Genomic DNA, 18,905 nt, shown 5'->3' with positions numbered 1-18,905 from the left:
GAGAGCAGAGCAGCTCGTCTCAGTGCCATCTTGCGTGATCTTTTTCTTCAGATGTGTCTGAGAGCATAACAACTTCAGTACTTATACGAAGTATAATCCACAATTATTATCAATCTCACAACACTCCTTCTGTCACCAACTTTACAAAGCTTTCTTTGCTAAGATTAAAGTCACACCCTGAAACTGAAAACCCCAGTGCTCTTATTTGACTTGGCTAACAGTAATATGTACTTTATCAATAATGAAACTGTTAATAATTACCTGGTATATTATGTGTTTCTCAATCAATGTCAAAAATGCAAATAGTAATTGGTTTATACAGGCCTGATCTATGTGCATACTTAAGGTTTTTCTTGGAAAGGTAAGAAAGGTGCAGTTGTTTTTTTTTCCAAAGAAAGTATAGCTAATATGTATTAAGGATTTATAACCTTACACCAAAGTGCAACCTTATCATATAATCTTGAAGATATACTCAGTCAACTCTTTTCTTGCCATCACATCTTCTTAAAAATAAGAGAGAACCATTCCAAACTTGCTGATTGAGACCTACATCAGCGTCACAGACTTGCATGGACATTGTAATTCTCATTTCTTTGAGAGACGGTCCTGGTTGGTAATATTAGCATAGGAGCCTAAATCACTAGGAGGAAAATGGGCTGGAAAGCTCATGAGGCAACATGCGATTTTCTTTTAAATTAGTCTGATTAGGAAGCAGGTGCGGTTGGCTAAAAATGGTTTCCTCTCAGGGGTGATGTAAGGCATATAGGGCCCGCTTGAACGCGAGTAACCCCGGCAGTTTTACCGAAAATAACCCGGGCACTGCAGCATCAGCACCAGGCAGCTGCGCAGGTGCGGCCTTTAAAGAGACAGAGGGGCCTCAGTTTCACCCAAACCTTCATGTTTACTCCGACTGTCAACATCTACGACAGCTGAGCCATCAAAGTAGATTCCTCTGTATATCTGAGAGCTCCTGAACAATAGTACATTTGATATTAGAGTCCTAAAGTAACCCCCAAAAGCCCAAAATGGAGTACTATTAATGTTTAAAATGGCACTATCGAGACTAATTCGATGAGACTGGCTGCTGTGGTTGGTATTTTAACCAAAATATTTAATAAACTGATGTCACTCCAACTTTTAGTCCCAGCTTTGAATCAACAGTCCTTTAAGTCCCTTTTAGGTTACATTCATTAGTGTGTGTTCATTGATTCATCTCACTACGATGTCTGGATGAGAACTGGAAGAATAAAAAACCAAACCATCATCCTGCCAGCAACGCCCTGTCGGCTATCTCAGAGCAGCGCGCGCATCACAGACGCACCCGCCGGTGAGAGGGGATAACGGCGGCTGCTACCGAGCTGCAGCTGATGCTGCTGATGCATCTGCAGCGCCGTTTAGCTGATGCCACTTTCATTCCAGATGTCAAGGAGGCTGAAGGCTATCATCCACACCGCTGCTGAAGATGTTATTGAGTTACCTAAGCGAGTTCTGGACGGGCGGATTTCATGATAGGAGTCATCTTTTCGAGGGTAAACATGACAAGCATCCGCTTCTCTTGACGGTTCTCTGGGATGCAGTCATAGTTTGAGGCCGGTCGGACATGATTTTAATCTCAGGGATTGCTGGAGTGGGTGCAGGATGATGAGCGCCGCACCCCGAGAGATACTGATAAGGAAAATCCAGATCGGTCCCTCAACGCCACACTACCGATCCGAATTTTTGCTGGGCTGTGGCGCACCGTGATCCTCCTGATCATCCCGTGTTGTTATATTTCCCCTGGCCAGGATCCTGACTTGTATGTTGGAGAACTGATGTTGAAGGACTGGGGTGTGTTGGCTAATAGTATCAACTGAGCGCTGTTGCTCTCAGAGGGGGGAACCGAGGCTGAGCTGGTCAGCTGCCCATTTCAACTCACAACAATAAGTATGTTTACTGTTTGCATGTATGCGTATGCGTGTGCATGTGCAATGCAACCCACTGTATGGCTGAATGGTAATACCGTTATAAAGATATATTAACAGGAGAAACTGACGCAGATGTGTCCCAAAGCACACAAAAAAGTAACTTTTTGGTTTTTGCAGTTATTGTCCAAACTACATTGTTGATCTCTAGAAATATATTGTGTCATGTTTTTGTTTTCATCTGTTGCTGTTAACAGGTGCTCTTTGTTGAGCAGGCTCCCACCCCCCATCACTTAGTCATATAGCAGAGCTCAGTCACCACCCCACTGCAAGGCTGCACAGATACATTTAATAACTATATGTCATCTTCTTAGAAGAGACTTTTATTATGGCTGTGTGGTGCTCACGTGTCCTGTACTGGGAGCTGCACATGACCGAACATGGAGGCCTTCTTCTGACGGAGAGGCCATTAAAGTCCGTCGGATTATAAGCGGGATGCTAATGGAAATTCACTAATGGCAGGGAGATCAATAAAAGTCATGGTCAATTTTCATCACTGCTCTTCTTCACATGAGGAAATTTTATTACACATAGGCTACAGTGGGTCATGAACAGCAGATGGTAGCTGGCGTACATAAGCAGACTGCAGTGCATTGTGTGGCTGTGTTTGTTTAAGGTGAGAAGGAAGTTATTGGCATGCATATGCCGTGCTGATGACACTGACATATACACATGTCTTTGGAATACTCTTTCTTCCATGATCATCTCTGATGAGAGGGTTGCCTATCATGCTAACCTGTTACAGCATGATCTTTGGATAAAAGTACTTGTGGCTGAATGGATGATTTATCATTGTTTCCACCAGCAAAAGAACAGCTACTTATTTCTATTCAAAGTGAATGCTGATAGCAGCTCCAAAGATTTCCTAAGTTTGTGATTATTAAGAAAATGGCAGATCTGTCTAAAATATCATCATAGAATCGAGTGTCTTGTTTTGTCTGGAAAATAATACATTAACCTGTCAATAATCAACATATTCAAATATTCCTCTATGTTAATGTATATCATTTTAAAATGACCAAAGGTCCCAGCTTGTTTGCTACAGCTGCTGTTTGAATGTTGTTTCAGCTGATTTTAGTGCTTTTTAGAGATTGTCTTCATGAGAACAAAGCAAAAGGTTGTTGATTATTTTACTACTGACAAGAAGTTTCCTTTGCTTTTAATTACAAAGAGCCTCATTAGCCAATATAACCAAAACTTTACAAGGCGTTCTGATGTGTGAAAGCTTGCATATATTCAGAAGAAAACTATTCTATAACCTGCCTATTATTTTTTGTAGAAATGAAGTAATCCAAACTACGATTTCCTCACTAGTCTGTCTTGTCATAAGTAAAGTGTGAGTCATCAAGCTAATGTTGATGTCATGCGCAGTCTTACAGTTTATTAAGGAAAAACTATTCTCTTTAATTCTTTAACATATTGAAAAAAAAACATGATGTGGACTTATTAAATAAGACAATTATAAGTAAATCAAACCTTAACTTGAATATGATGCTACAGTTATATAGTAACAAGAAGGAAAAATAAATGATAAGTTTACAAGTTCTTAAAAGTCAAACTAATAATTATAATTATCTTGGTCTATTGCTAAAACATTAATCTAGAGGTTACTTGAGAATCTTCTAAAAACTCTTCTTCTAAAAAATCATTCACACACTTCATTTTGTCCTGTAGATTTTTCACTTGAATGAAAGTAAACTGTTTATGTTCATTAGATATGATTTTACATTAATAGGCTATTAATACAGCTCTGAAGGCGTCCTGGTGGTATGCTGACATTAAGTGGAGCACTGTGTTGTGTCTGTGTCACATTATCAGAGGGCTTATGGATCATCAAGCACAACATGGCTTACACTTCAGACAGGCTGCCGTGTCTAGGAGGAAATTTATTTGATTCAGCAGAACTGGACTGTAAGTGTGCTGCAGGACTGAAACCAGATCCCCAGCTCTTCTCACTTACAATCTCTTTCGCTTCAAGCAGACAGATCATGAAATAAATGGTAATCAGATCATGTCCAGCATCTAGTTTTTAGATGATGTCTGCAATCACGCTAAATTACTGGAATACACCTTTGTGTGCACATGTAATAACACTTCAGTCAATGTTTTACCTTAAAATCCTTTCAATTGAGCAGAGATAATCAATGAATTTCATTGTTTATTAGACATTGATCAGTTGCATTTCATTTCAGCTGATCTGGTTTTATATCTGTGTCAGTCTTGAACCTTAGTTTTGACTACATACACTTTAACAGACATTTTTACTTTCTCACACTTGTGTTTTTGGTAAATAATTAACTTTAGTCTGAACAACTATTACTTCATATTTCCGAGGGCACAGAAATGAAAGAAAAATGCTCTGCATGTAAGAATATGTTGGTGATGGAGACTCACTGTCATGGATGTCTCTAGTGAATCTGAATTAACATTTGAGGTGATTCATATGAGTCTTTAAAAGTAAAACACAAAGCACTGATTGATATTTACACCCTCCTTTGCAGCCTTTCAGCATGGCTGAGAAAACATTGGAGCAGGGCACAGTTAGCATCCCCATGGAGGAGACCAAACTCCCTGGAGGAGCACCGCAGGAGGCCCCACTGCTCACCCACCTGAAGAAAGTGGAGAACCACATAACAGAGGCCCAACGCTTCTCCCACCTCCCACGCCGCTCTGCTGTGGACCTGGAGTTCAATGAGCTCTCGTATACCATCCGAGAGGGTCCCTGGTGGAGGAGAAGAGGTAATGCAAGCCCACATCATGCAGTAACCATGACAGATGAGCAAGCAAACACCCGCCCATGACGATCAATATTTGGAGTGCTGAAATTTCAAGGGAGAGATTTAAAAGCCATTCTGGCATTTAAGAGATATTTCCCCCTTTAATGTTGTTCCTGTTGCCTCACTCCATTGTTCTGACACAGCCCTGCCCAGATGTTACGCACACTTACAGACTTCCACCATGCTGGAGCAGCCAGTGTGCCTGCAAGCTTTGCTGCACTCAGCAGAGTTTAGACATAGTAAATAATTTACACTTGCAGGTTGGCACACTGCTTGCATTTCTTTTTGCTACGTTGTGTGACAATAGGCAGTGGTTGCGAGTCAAGCCCTTGATCGATCTGCCCATGCCATACCAACAGTACATAAACTCAGCACCCTTATTAATGATCAACCTGCAGTCTTGGATCGTCTTGGTAACAACCCATCCTCTGCAAACCGGTAACATGCAACTGCTCTTGCAGTCTATGTTTAGGAGGGTAAGGATGGAAAAGTTCAGAGGAATTCTTTACTTACAATCTCCTCATGATATCCAAGGAAAGCCGTGACATGATGCTTTGCAGTCTGTTATTTTTGATCTATTAAAACCAATGAGCATTGTGAAAGCCTGACAGAGGTGTTTCTGCAGTGGGAATGTCAAACCTGAATGTATGTGGTGTAGTCATGATAAGGTTTGGTATCAGGCTGCAGAGCAGTGATGGTTTTTCAAGCTGAGATCAATGAGTCAGCTTTGATCTTATTCCCATTGGTCTGTTCGAAATCCACCTGTGATTTCCATACATATTTTTCAGCCATCTTCCTGGTTTTCTTGCTTCAGTCCATCTGACAGGTGATGAGTGAACAGAAAGTCTCCCTCTCTCTCTTTGTGTGTGTGTGTCCTGCTGCATGCAGTAGGTGATTTGTTATTTTTCAATTCAGGGTATTGGCCGAGTGGGAGCAACCCTCTGCTCCTCACACACGCAAAGGGAATTCAAGAGCATTGCTTGGATGTTTTACAAGCTCTGTGTGTTGCAGTTGCTGCACATTCTCTTTCCCTCTCCCCTACCAATGTGCTTTTCTGCACAAAAATGTGAAAAAACAATCATAGGGGAAAAAAAGCAAACAAACCTGCAACCACCTGAACCAGCCTCTGAATAAATATCAGGACAGCAGGAAACAGGCCTTAACGAATTCCAATATTCACATTCTATGTGTGTTTATTCTTTTACATTTTGTGGACAGTAAACACTTCAACAATTCCTTTTTTCAAATCTCATCACACTTTTCAATTTAGCTGAAGTGTCAGCTCGCTGCAAAGAGTAATCCTGGGGCACTTTAGAAAAAAAAGCAATCCAATCATTCCTAAAGCAAGCGCTTGGTGTCATGTGGGAGAAGAAAAAAAAAAGCATCATTAACAAGTAGAAGCCTCCACCAGAGCCAGACTTGAGGCTCGTGGCCATCTGCATGTGATCAGGCACATGAGATGATAACTCTCATGAGAACTCAGATTATAATGTGAAAAAAACACAAAAGTTTTTTTTTTTTTTTTATGCCATCAACTTGTACATAAGTTATGTAGCATGGTGTTACCAGTTCAGGTTCATATTTCTCAGTCACAGTGCCTAGCCTGCTGGGTTTTACTGAGCCTTTATGTTCAAAACTGTATCTGTAGTTACACCTCCATTGAAATATTTATTTGCAAGGATGGTTTGATCTTCTGTGCATTTTAAGCAGCACAGATTCAACTGAGTGAATGCAGAAATGATTAAGAGATAAAATAAGAATGCTGCTGAGGTCATGTGTCTTTATGAAATCTTCTGTGACTATGTTTCTATTTAATTTAATTTATAAAGATGACATAACCATGTATAGATATACCAAGAATATAGACAAAAGTTTGACATAGTAATATAATAAATAACTTGGTGAATATAGATCCAAGGGGAAAAAAAACTGGGAGAAAAGAGCTCAATATAAATCTGTCTTCTACTTCAGCACCACAGACAGCGCCATGGATTTATCAGCAAACAGCACAGTTGGGCGATTGACATTTCAGAGCCATGGATGGGGCCATAGATTCTAGCTTGCACAAACTTCAGTCCAATAAGGGATCAATGCATGAGGTAAAGTGCACGCTGCCCCTGCACTCTCTTTTCCACCTGAGCACTGGGAGGAATACGTGAACAATGGGGGATTGCTTTTCCTCATTTTTCTAAAAAGGGAGATGAGCCCAGCCTATAAATCACTTGCAGGCTGTTCAGTTTGAGGGCTTCCTGACTTGTTGTCTTATTTTTGTTTTTTATCAATGCTGTAAATTATCTGCTATTCTGTTGCAGTATGCCCTTTAATAGGCAGTGATTATTTCAGCTTTTGACAAATATAACTTCTTTTCACTCCTGCTAAATCATATGCAATTATACAGCTGCTAAAAAGAAAAGAAGATGGCATGCTACATGAACCGGGAAGCCTTGAGCCCATGAAGTGATTTGTGCTTTAATGTCATTTAATCTTTGAGTAACTCGCACGCTACTAATGCATCATGTTTTAAAAGGTCTGTGGCAAGCAGGAAAAAAATAAAAGGAGACAGAGTTTGTAAATAGTGAACAGTAAAATTAAAATTCCTTTTACAAAAATGAATAAATAGGAAAGACTGGGTCTGCATTTGTTATTATAAACTGTCTTGGTGAGGTAAGCCATTTATCGGTGCTAGGACAAGGCCACTATGACCTGCTTTTATGTCGAGGGTATTTTCCTCCCGAGGGATATTACTAGAGAAACTCTAGCCAACCCGTGAAAGAGGGAAGACAGAGGGGTGTGAGACAGGGAGAACAGGAAGTGTGTACATCCCTCTAGGTGAATTGAATTAGTGTGGGTTCTTCTGTGTACCTACACTAACGATCTGAATTTGTAAGGACAAAAAGGAGAGTTTATCAGCATATACAGGGCATTCCCTGTGCTTTCTTGGGCTGTCTTTTCAATTCATCCCCATGTACACATTATCTCAATTTCATGACTCTTTGAGAATGGAGAATGATTAAGTATATTTATGATCAGTGTGCACCCAATATGAAAACAATTCTGTGCATGTAGATTATAGTATAGTTGTATTGACTGTTATACTGGGCCAAAAAAGACGTATGTTACAATGTGTGTTTGCCGTTTGAAGCACTGTTATAAGGAATCTGAACCTACTTAATTTTACTTGATATTTTGTGATGAAGACAACCAATCACTGAAGAATGACATAGGACAAACTGTTATTGCCTCATTTTTGTTCTACATATTTAAATTATACCATTTTTTTTAAAATATATTCATACATTTACATTTTGTTTAGTGACATAAAATTATGTTTCTGAAATTTAATTTAATCTAATTTAAATCTGCCACTAAGTGGTACATTACTGAAAAATATTTAGCAAGTTTTTTGTTGTTTTTTTTCTTTTTTTTTATTGCTTACTCAAAAGTTTTAAATGACGACAGGACATTATGATATGGCTAACACAGGGTAAATGCACCTTTTAACAATGAGTTTTTATTGTCATTTAACATATTATCACAAAGTTTTAATAATTTACAAGACCATTTAAATTGATTTATATAAAAATAGTAAAAGGATTAAAATAGGGTTCAGTAAACATTAGAATCAAGCTTTAAAACTAATTTAAAGAAATAAAAACACAAGTTGATCAAAATGTAAGAAGTAAAAGTTACAGTGTGAGGACCTAACAGTTGTCTTATTAGAAAACAGTAAATAAAAAGTTTTTTGTTTTTTTTAAAATCTTGATTTAATGCAGCTGAGAGTTTCAGCCGATCTGCAGTTTTCTGGGACTTTGTTTTACATGTGAGCAGCATAAAAACTCAATGCTGTCTCTCCATGTTTGGTTTTGACTCTGGGAACAGAAAGAAGACCTGATGATCTGAAGGATCTGGTTGGCTCATAACAAACCAGAAGACCTTGAACATATTTAGGCTTAAACCATTCAGTGTATAAACTCACAGCAGGATTTTGAAATCAGTCAGGAATGCAGTATAAAGATTTGAGGATGGGAGTTATATGATCCATTTTCCTGGTTTTAGTGAGAACTCTAGCAGCTGTTTGATGGATTTTGGGGGAGACTTGTAAGTGTTAAATTAGCCTTGTCTGGATCGGATTGGATCTCCAGGTGAGATAGTTATGTGTGTATCTGTATGTCATTAGCATAACTATGGTAACATATTTAGTTGTTTTTCATCATTTAAGTGAATGGGAGCATGTAAGTGTGGAACAGCAAGTCCTCTAAAAAGGAACCTTACGATACACAACAGGTTACTTTAGTTCACTCAGATTTATAGTTACCTACAGACACAAAGTAGTCCCTGACTTTAAATGGAACTCAAATCACTTACTAGCAGTGCCGGTCGAGTAAGATGTCATGGTCAACTGTACCAAATGCAGCTCTGAGATCCAGTAGTACAAGTACTAAAGTGTTTCCACTATTTTTGTTTGAGCAGCTGTCATTTAAGACCTTAACTAGAGCAGTCTCAGTGCTGTGGTGTGACCGAAAACCTGACTGTCAGACATCAGAACAGTTATTCAGTGTCAGGAAACTGTGTAACTGTTGAAAGACATTTTTTTCTGTAATCTTACTGAACAAGGGGGAGGTTTGATTTCAGCCTAAAGCTGCTCATGAATGACGAGTCTAAGTTTTTCTGTTTTAGTAGTAACTTGATGACGGCTGTTTTTAGGATCTGAGAAAATACACCTGCAGGCAGGGATATGTTTAGAGTCTCTAAAATATTTGAGGTCAAAGATCCTGAAATATTCCTAAAAGAAACCCTCTTGGTGTGGCATCACAGCAGCAAGCGGTGGTTTTCATATGTTAAAATGTAACAAACTCATTCTTTACAGACAATGATTTGTGGAAGTGTTCCTGAGCCCATGCAGTGGTTTCCATGGCAGAGTCATGTCTATTTTCAATGCAGTGCTGCCCGAGGGCCTGGAGATCATAACTATTGATTTTTATCCATGTCCCTTGTACACATAAATGCCTCTAGCATCTGGTCTTTGCAAGTTTGTCAGGAAGAACATGGTTGTCAAATTGTTTAAAAAATTGTGATTGGAATATTTTGCAAAGTGAAATTCTTCATCTTTGAAATACTCTTCTAACAAATCATGTCACCGACCTTTTGCTGATTAACCTTATTAACTGGAGCATGTCTCTCCAGTTATTTTTCTTTAATACGACTATGTTTTGAAGGCTGTTGTTCACCATGCACAGTGTGGGAGGTAAAAACAGATGTAGATTGTATGGGAATATACAACTGCACATGAACATGTGATATTATGGATACACTGAACATTTGCTATGGTACAGTAGTACAGATTGAAAGTAGTTTCTCTCTACATCTGGCATATTTACACGTATTTACGCAATGTATTGAATTTGTACAAAGTGTTCTAAGTACAAAGGTCTAATAATACAGTGTTAGAATTAAACAGATATGTGAGTTCAACATGGTTTTAGATTTGGAAAAAGCAAAGAAATGGAAACTTTACACACATTTGTTCTGGTTTTGATGGACCTGCAGCTTCTGCAGGAGGCAGCAGGTCACACAAATGGCAAACAAGAGTATGAGATGCCCTGGATGTTTTGTGCCTTGCTGAAGTTGCAGGAGTTGTACAGGGCTGCTGATGATCCTCTGAAACCTCCTCCTGTTTGATTCAGAGCAGATGAGTGCCCCACTATAGCTGATGGACAAATAGTCCTTTACACTGGTTACCTTGCTTAGCAGTTGTGTGAACTGATAGATAACTTGTCCGGTTACTTTACACTATTTTTAAAAAACGCTTGTATATAACTTACTGCTGAACTGCTAGATCTTGCTGAAATAGGTAAATGAAACATTTTTGCCTTTAATCTGCCTACCTGCTATGGGATTTATTGGTTTCATAATGGGAAAATGTCTAATACAAATTTTTAGTTGTTTTTTTTTTTTTTTTTTTTAATTTTTTAATTTAATTAAATTTTTTAAGATTAAGCAGTTGTGATATTTATCTCCAAAAGTCTAACAATGTATTTGTAATGTACTAACATTTTTTGTTTTGTGTTGGTTTTTTTTACACTGGTAAGGTGGATGGAGGAAACATTCTTTCACTACTTTCAAGCAGGTATTAAATGCTGTAGTGAGCCACCAGGCCTGCAGGTCACATTAAGAGATTTCATGTTTTAGCTGATTACTGAGTCATCCTAGTTTCTTCAATAATATAAATAAGCATTTAAACTGAACATTTCATACTGAATGCTGGTGGTTTTGCAGTTTAAACTCACACAGACTGATTTATCTTGGCTAAAACAAATTAAATGTAAAAAAAAAAAAAAAAATACTGCAGAATAAAAGCTGGGATTGTTTACAGGACAACAAGTCCATCTGAGGATCTGATGTATCGCTTGGGCTTTACTGTCAGACACTGTGATGGCCAAACCTTATAATAGTATAACTAATAATTACTTTGAGATTACCTATGAGGTCAGACTGGAATTGCTGAGTAAATGCTATCAAAGGTCTGAGCATCATTGTGGTGTTCACTGTGGCCTGAGATGAGCTACATACTCACTCGCTCCCATGGGACCAGATGATGTGATTGCAGACTCATACAGATAAGTTCATTGTTATGTGCAACCTACAGCATTGGGTTATATCATCAGTATGCACCACATGGCAAGTTCACTGACAGCACGCAGCTCCTCTGTCTGAGTGGAGACAGAGTGTCTAATGTGATAAGTAGGAGGGGGCAGCATCATTCGGCTGCTTTACTCATAGAAGGGACTCTGCTGAGACCCTAATAAGGCAGCTCAACACAGGAAGAAATGTTTGTAAGGACACTGGAGAGATGTTTAGGATGGGGGGAGACGTGGATGACAACTCTCAGCAAGTTATGTCAACAATAAACCTGGTTCTTCTATTTTTCCTACTTTGCCATTAGACTCTCAATTATGGTGTGAAGGCATCACAAAAACCTGACACTCCTTTATGTGCTGTGTGTCGGTGTGGTGGAAGTTTCCAGCCTGCTTCGAAAGCATAATCAGTCTCGGGCACAATCCTACTATAGAAATGCCTATCTGGTTTTAACTAATAAAATATTAGGGTTTTGTGAGATCCAGCGATGAACTGGGAGAATTAGGTGAGTTACAATAACTCATTTAAATGTTAATGGAGGTTAGCTAAGGAATTTGATTTTGTAGTATTCATGTAATCATAAATGATTAGGTTTTTGTTCTCACTGACAGGTTTCAAAGCTCTCCTCAAGTGTCTATCTGGAAGATTCTGCAGCAGAGAGCTAATTGGCATCATGGGCCCATCTGGAGCTGGGAAATCTACTTTGATGAATATTCTGGCAGGATACAGGTGAGACCTTGACCTACATGAGTTTAGTGCAGATCCCTGAAAAAGAATATATTCTCTTATAAGTTTGTATAAGATTGTATTTCTTTAAATGTAATTTTTCTACATGTAGTGACATTTTCGTGAGCAGGCCTATTTTATACTTAGTCTTTTTATTTGGAAACAGAGAAACTGGAATGAAGGGTACAATCCTTGTGAATGGTCGACCAAGGGACCTTAGGACCTTCAGGAAGATGTCCTGCTACATTATGCAGGATGACATGCTGCTGCCACACCTCACTGCAAGGGAGGCCATGATGGTGAGGTTGTTAAAAATATTTTCCAAACACCGAATCATAAAATCAAGTAATGAGTGCTGAGTTTTGTCTGTCTTTCAGGTTTCTGCCAATCTAAAACTGAATGAGAGCGTGCAGGTCAAAAAAGAACTTGTGAGTCTGAATTTATTAAAGCTATTAAAATTCTGTTTTGCCATGAAACAGATGAAATGGAGATTTGTTATATTGAAGGCATGCCATCATGCCAACATTACTGATATTACATATGTTGTATTAGGTTATTGTGGATAAAACTTCAGAAAAGTAAGCTACATAATACTGATTTACAAGCTAGCTGGAACAATATGATGACGTGCAAAGATTGTCTTGCAGGTTAAGTCACATCATCAGCTTAAAAACATCCATTTAGCCAGAACGTAAATATTGATCCCTCAGGAAAAGCTGGTTGCAGACAAGGTGAAGTCAGTCACCACAATAATGTGATAGCAACAAAGCCAGGAAGCTTTCTAACTTGCCTCACAAGAGCTTAAAGCTCTGAGGTGTAAAGAACAGGATTACGCATCCAACAACCAAACAAATGGATAAAATAACAGTAAGACTAAAGTTTTCTTGATGAAATGTTAATTAAATGGATGTTTTTTCATGTTTTTCTTTTCATTGTTGTACTGACCGTGTGATGTTTTGATAATCCAAAGGAATTTTTTGTTTGTCCTTTTGTTGGGTTATTTGTTTTTATATTGTATGCAGTGCTTATGACTATTTATCATCTTACCTGCTGTAGACAGTAGTCAGAATGCTCCTGGTTTGAAGAAGTAGAGGGCTTTCTGCACAGCTGAGCGAAATAAAAAATTTCAGCCAGGGAGTTTCCATAAGTCAATATTTAGCTGTCTAAAAAACACAGAAAACTAAAGAAAAAAATTATGTCATCACTCATCAGGCAATTATTTACTTTCCCATTTCACTTTAACCACATTTAACCACAGATAAACCACAGAGTGTTTATGTAGCAGCATGGTCCACAGTGCAGTCTAAAGTGATCCAGTTAGCATCACAGCAACATGAACAGAGGTATGCAGGTGCATTACGTGTAATATTTTAAAGCAGAAGTCATGCAATGTAAACATCCATAGCATAACTTGTGTTCACTTTTACTGCTATAATATTTTTAGCTTTCAGCTAGCTCATCCATTCTGCAAACTGAGAGCACTCTGACTTCTAGCTACTGCAATAAACAAACTGACTACGCAAGTAAAACACACAACCTTGATTAAAGAAAAATAACAAGAACAAAGCAGAACACTGCACACTAATGGCAGTCATGTTTGATGACTTCTTTGTTGTCTGCTTTCAGGTTTTTACATCACATTAAAGCATGCACATGTTTCACAGTACCTCTGTCTTAATGTTGTACATTTACTTTTTACTTGTGTAAAGGTGGATGAAATCCTCACAGCTCTGGGCCTTCAGGAATGTGCTCAGACACGCACCAATGCTCTTTCTGGCGGTCAGTGTAAAAGACTGGCCATCGCCCTGGAGCTGGTAAACAACCCGCCAGTTATGTTCTTTGATGAACCCACAAGGTAGAATCTCACTTATCTATCCCAAACCTGTCAGTTCATATGAAATCCAGTCTTGTTATGACATTCATGTCTTGAACTGTCCAATGTATGCTTTTGTTTTTCCACAGTGGTCTGGACAGCGCGTCGTGCTTCCAGGTCGTTTCCCTCATGAAGTCTCTGGCTCAGGGAGGACGGACAATCATCTGCACCATTCATCAGCCCAGTGCCAAGCTCTTTGAGATGTTTGATAAAGTAAGTTGAGTGCTTTCACTACTGGATGCCCTTCGCCTTCCATTAGCTGCTGTTCAGACCAGTATACTATACGTTGACATGATTCATTTTTTACAGCTGATCCAATGTAGCAATCGATACCCAGTCCCGTTGTTTTGTCGGCTATTGATCTAGTTTTGAGTGAAGCACTGTTTAGGAAACTGATAATAACTGTACCTGTGTTATTTATCCACCAGCTCTACATCCTCAGTCAGGGTCAGTGCATATACAAGGGCACAGTCCCTTACCTCATCCCTTATCTAAAGAACCTGGGCCTTCACTGCCCAACGTATCACAATCCTGCTGATTTCAGTAAGTCATCGAAAACGTGTGTATGCATGAGTGCGCCTTTTTTCACTCTATTTGTTCTTAATAGTATGTCATCGCTTTTCCCAGTCATTGAGGTGGCATCAGGAGAATATGGAGACCTGAACCCAGTGCTGTTTGAAGCAGTCCAGGGTGGACTGTGCTCAGAGGAGGGCAAGAAAAACTCCAGAGACAAAAGTGACTCCTCATGTCCCTCACAGTGTCACAGTGTAAGTCAACCATTGAATTTAACACACTGTTGTGTGTTTTATGTACAGAAGTAGATAACAATACATGCAAACCCAGTAGCAGTTTCTGTTTTACACGCAAATTCAGGAAATTCTGTCATAGACAAAGTAATTATTATACTTTGAAGGTAATTTAAGCTGTAGTAAAACTGGAATGTACACAATATTAAACATCAAACTAAGAAATGTGTTTTTATTAGTTGGCTGCAGGGTTGTGTGGTTGCACAGTGCAAATACATGCATGTTAGGCTGAATAGTCACTTACTTCCCCCTACGAATGAGCATCAGTGATTGTCCGCCTCTTTGTGTTGGACTGGCTACTTATGTATTCAGGGTGTACCCTGCTTTTTGCATGTTGCTGCGGGGACAGGCTCTTGACCCCCTGCAAAAAATCCTCATGGAAATAGAATTTTTTTTCTTTGTAAATTTGTGCTTACCTACTTAGTCCACCTTTTTAATATTTTCTAGTTATTAAAAGTATTGTACAAAATATTTGCTTTGATCCATAAGGCTGAGGTTGTTTGGGAAGCTTTATGGGTATTTCAGACTATACTTTAAAGCTGAACCATGCCGAGTCACAAACAGGGTCATGGACAATACATTCTTATTCACAAGTCTTTGTCTTACTGGATAGCACTGTTTAACACTCACACACACACACACACATTGAATAACTTTTGATTACTTCTACCATCGTTGTTATGGTGAAAGGAAATATTCGAGCCATCACAGTGAGATGTTCAAATAAAAAGCGGATGTCTCTATCTGAGAAGTTACATCAAAATGATCACATTTTTAGATGAATGTTCTTCCTTGCATTAATTTGATCTGTTTCATAATATCCCTTGTCTCATCAAATGGCTATTATAAGATACCAATACTGGTACAGGTGTGTCAAGGCTGAAACCTAATATTAGATAAGTATGATATTCAGCCATTTAATCAGCACTGCTTTAAAAACAGGAACTGACCACAGTTATTCAAAGAAAGACGGAGAAGAACACAGTTTACAAGATGTAGAATGGTTTCATTGTTTCTGTGGCTGAGCTAATGAAAGATCATTTCAGGTAAAGTGGAAAACTCTGGTCTGTTTGATTTGTATAAGATTTGTTTGAGAATAGTGTGTGCTAGGTATATTGTTCTGTTTAAAGAGAGTAGAGATTATCTGGCTCTTTTTATCCTTTACTGAAACTGAAGTTTTTACTGCCAAAAATATAACCAGTAACCAATATTCTGAAACAAAATGTTAATTTCCTGTTCACTTTTAGTACAGGATGCTCATTTATTTATTTTCCCAAAACATTTCCGTGTCTCTCTCAGTCTTATGAGTAACTTTAGATCAGAAAAGTTGGTAAAAGAGTCATATTAGTCTCCTATCTCAGTTTTAAATGTTAAGCCACAGAAAACGGACTGCTTAGCTTGGTACACCAACTGGAAACAGCTAGTACTGCTTTATTTTAACATAGTTGTAACCAAACTAATGGCATATCCGTGTCGTGAAATTTTTAAACAAAAAATAAAGAAGAAAGAATGGTCACAACAGCTCCATTGCTGGATGCAAGCACAAAAATACAATGGAATAAAAAAGCTTTCTAACCAAATAATTATAATAAAAAAAACACAATCTACATTTGTATGCTGTTTTTTTAACCACTTAGTACCAGATGTCCTCTAGATGGAACATAACAAATAAAAATGTATTTTAGTCAGTCTTTCTTGCAAGTACCTACATATGTCAAACACACTGGAGAGCTAAGAATCTTGAGATTTGATCTATTTTTACCAGGCTGCAATCAAAAGTAAGCAAACTCCTGTTTCAGAGCAGTTGCAAAAGTAATGTATTTTTGAAGCTGTACTGTATTGCAACAAAACCCTTCCTGTTACATCAGCAAGGGTTCAGTGAAAGGAAATATGGTCTACAACAAGTCTTATCCATAAAAAAAAAACATTGAAGGTGAAAGTTTAGAAATTTTAAGGGGTAAAATTATAAATAAAAAGAGTGATTGTGTGATATTGTCATTTTTTTTTGCAGGATACAGGAACCCTTGAGAAGCATAGCTTTGCCACCAGTACATTCACACAGTTCTGCATCCTCTTCAAAAGAACCTTCGTTACAATATGCAGGGACATGGTAAAATGATCTTTGCACAAGTTATTCCTGTTCTGATGTTAGAAGTATATATTTAAGTTTCACAAGTGTTTGTGATGTGTTGATTATTTCTAAGGTGCTGACCCACCTGAGAGTGATGTCCCATCTGTCTATTGGAGTGCTTATTGGCTTGCTTTATCTCAAAATCGGAAATGATGCCAGCAAGGTCTTTAACAACACTGGTTTCCTCTTCTTCTCCATGCTGTTCCTCATGTTTGCTGCCCTGATGCCAACAGTACTAACCTGTAAGACACTGAGCCTCACTAGACAGCAAACATTGCGTTGGTGTATTGTTACTGAGGTTGAAAGTTTGTTTTGTTTTGTTTTTTTTTAAACTGTGCCTTTATTTCACAGTTCCCCTGGAAATGTCTGTGTTTGTGAGGGAACACCTCAACTACTGGTACAGCCTGAAGGCATATTACTTGGCTAAAACTATGGCTGACATACCATTCCAGGTAATATCTCAGTGATTTATCATTCAGTGCTATAGGTATGAATGTGCAACAACACTAAAAGAAAAAAAATCTCCATCCCAGGTGATTTGTCCAATCATGTACTGCAGTATAGTGTACTGGATGACTGAACAGCCTCCAGAGGCAGGTCGCTATCTGCTCTTTATGGCCTTGTCAACATCCACAGCCCTGGTAGCCCAGTCCCTTGGTCTGCTTATTGGTGCTGCATCCACATCTCTCCAGGTACATAGACCCACTTACCCATCTTCTTTTCTGTACGAGCTGTTGTGTAAAAACAGTTTCTGCATTTGCTTTACCCTACTTCTAAAAATTGTTTTTATAAACTTTAAAAGCCACACATTTCTGTGTGTCATATTTTAAAGGAATCTATTTCCCTTAAATGAAATGTATTGGTTTTTATATTTGAGTCTGGATTTTAAAACCCTGTGAACATAAAAATCACTGACTTTTACTTTATTTGAATGAGCCGTTTATATCCACAGGCAGAATCTTATCCCAAGTGTTTGCTGTGTTTTACCTCAGCTGCTAACAGGAAACAAAGAAACAGAGTAGATGGCAACCAGATAGTCAAATTCTACCAAATATATAGCACAAACTGACACTTGGGCCAATTTGCCAAAGATGCCTAAGTATAAGTGAATGCAGCATGTAATGTATTAACAAATGCACAGGATGTCCTATCAGATGAACAGAACATCTCCCCAAAGTAAACTGAAACTAGAAGGGATTTTCATATGACAAAAAAGAACCATTCCAGAATTAAACAGTCCATGTAAATGATTGCATGCGTCTTAAATCTTAATTTACTGTTCAATATTTAGAGCCATTTGGTATCTTTTCGATTAAGTGAGGTGAGAGACGGAGGCTGTTTAATATATTTTGGTGCAATACTAAAATAAAGTATTGCCAAAATAAAATGTTTTAACTGTTTGTCAATTATTTCGTTTTGTTTCACAGGTAGCAACTTTTGTAGGTCCAGTCACAGCCATACCTGTCCTCCTCTTCTCTGGCTTCTTTGTCAATTTTGACACTATTCCAAAATACCTACAGTGGAGCTCTTATGTCTCCTATGTCAGGTGCTCTTTAAACTTTTCTTTTTAAATAATAATTCAGATAACTGTTCAAATTTAATCAGTCAGATTCCTTTTAAATGTGCCCGTGTTGATTAGTTTTGCCTAACTTTTTGCTTTTAGGTATGGCTTTGAGGGGGTGATACTCTCCATCTATGGGATGAACAGGTCTGAGCTGGAGTGTCCAGACCCTATGTGTAAGTTTCAAAAGCCAGAGGAGGTCCTGCAGTTGCTGGACGTGGAAGATGCAAAGCTTTATGTGGACTTCATGGTGTTGGGGGTTTTCTTCCTAGTCCTCAGACTTGCCACCTATCTGGTTCTGCGCTACAAAGTCAAGTCAGAGCGTTAAGGCATGCAACGCAACTACTGATGGATTTGGATGCTCATACAAGTCCAGGCATTGAGAGAAAAGATGTGTTCTGCCTTTCTCTGTCTCCACGTCACATATCCATAGA

The 18,905-nt window shown here is 38.5% G+C and overlaps 1 protein-coding gene across 1 annotated transcript; it reads left to right on the top strand.

Moving 5' to 3' along the window:
* Window positions 1-1,652: 1,652 nt before the first annotated feature.
* abcg4a (ATP-binding cassette, sub-family G (WHITE), member 4a) lies at window positions 1,653-18,799 on the top strand (the record flags this gene model as incomplete). Its single annotated transcript, XM_079248300.1, has 15 exons — window positions 1,653-1,739; window positions 4,463-4,700; window positions 11,986-12,103; window positions 12,267-12,399; window positions 12,478-12,528; window positions 13,810-13,955; window positions 14,063-14,186; window positions 14,402-14,516; window positions 14,601-14,740; window positions 16,791-16,889; window positions 16,984-17,152; window positions 17,262-17,362; window positions 17,444-17,602; window positions 18,338-18,456; window positions 18,574-18,799. The coding sequence occupies exons 2-15, from the start codon at window positions 4,472-4,474 to the stop codon at window positions 18,797-18,799; spliced, it is 1,929 nt and encodes a 642-aa protein (XP_079104426.1). The 5' UTR covers window positions 1,653-1,739; window positions 4,463-4,471.
* Window positions 18,800-18,905: the final 106 nt, after the last annotated feature.

The sequence above is a fragment of the Telmatherina bonti genome (assembly GCF_933228915.1).
Source record: "Telmatherina bonti genome assembly, chromosome: 10".
Lineage (NCBI taxonomy): Eukaryota > Metazoa > Chordata > Actinopteri > Atheriniformes > Telmatherinidae > Telmatherina > Telmatherina bonti.
The sequence above is the reverse complement of the archived record's forward strand: the minus strand, read 5'-3'. Positions and strand labels throughout refer to the sequence as shown.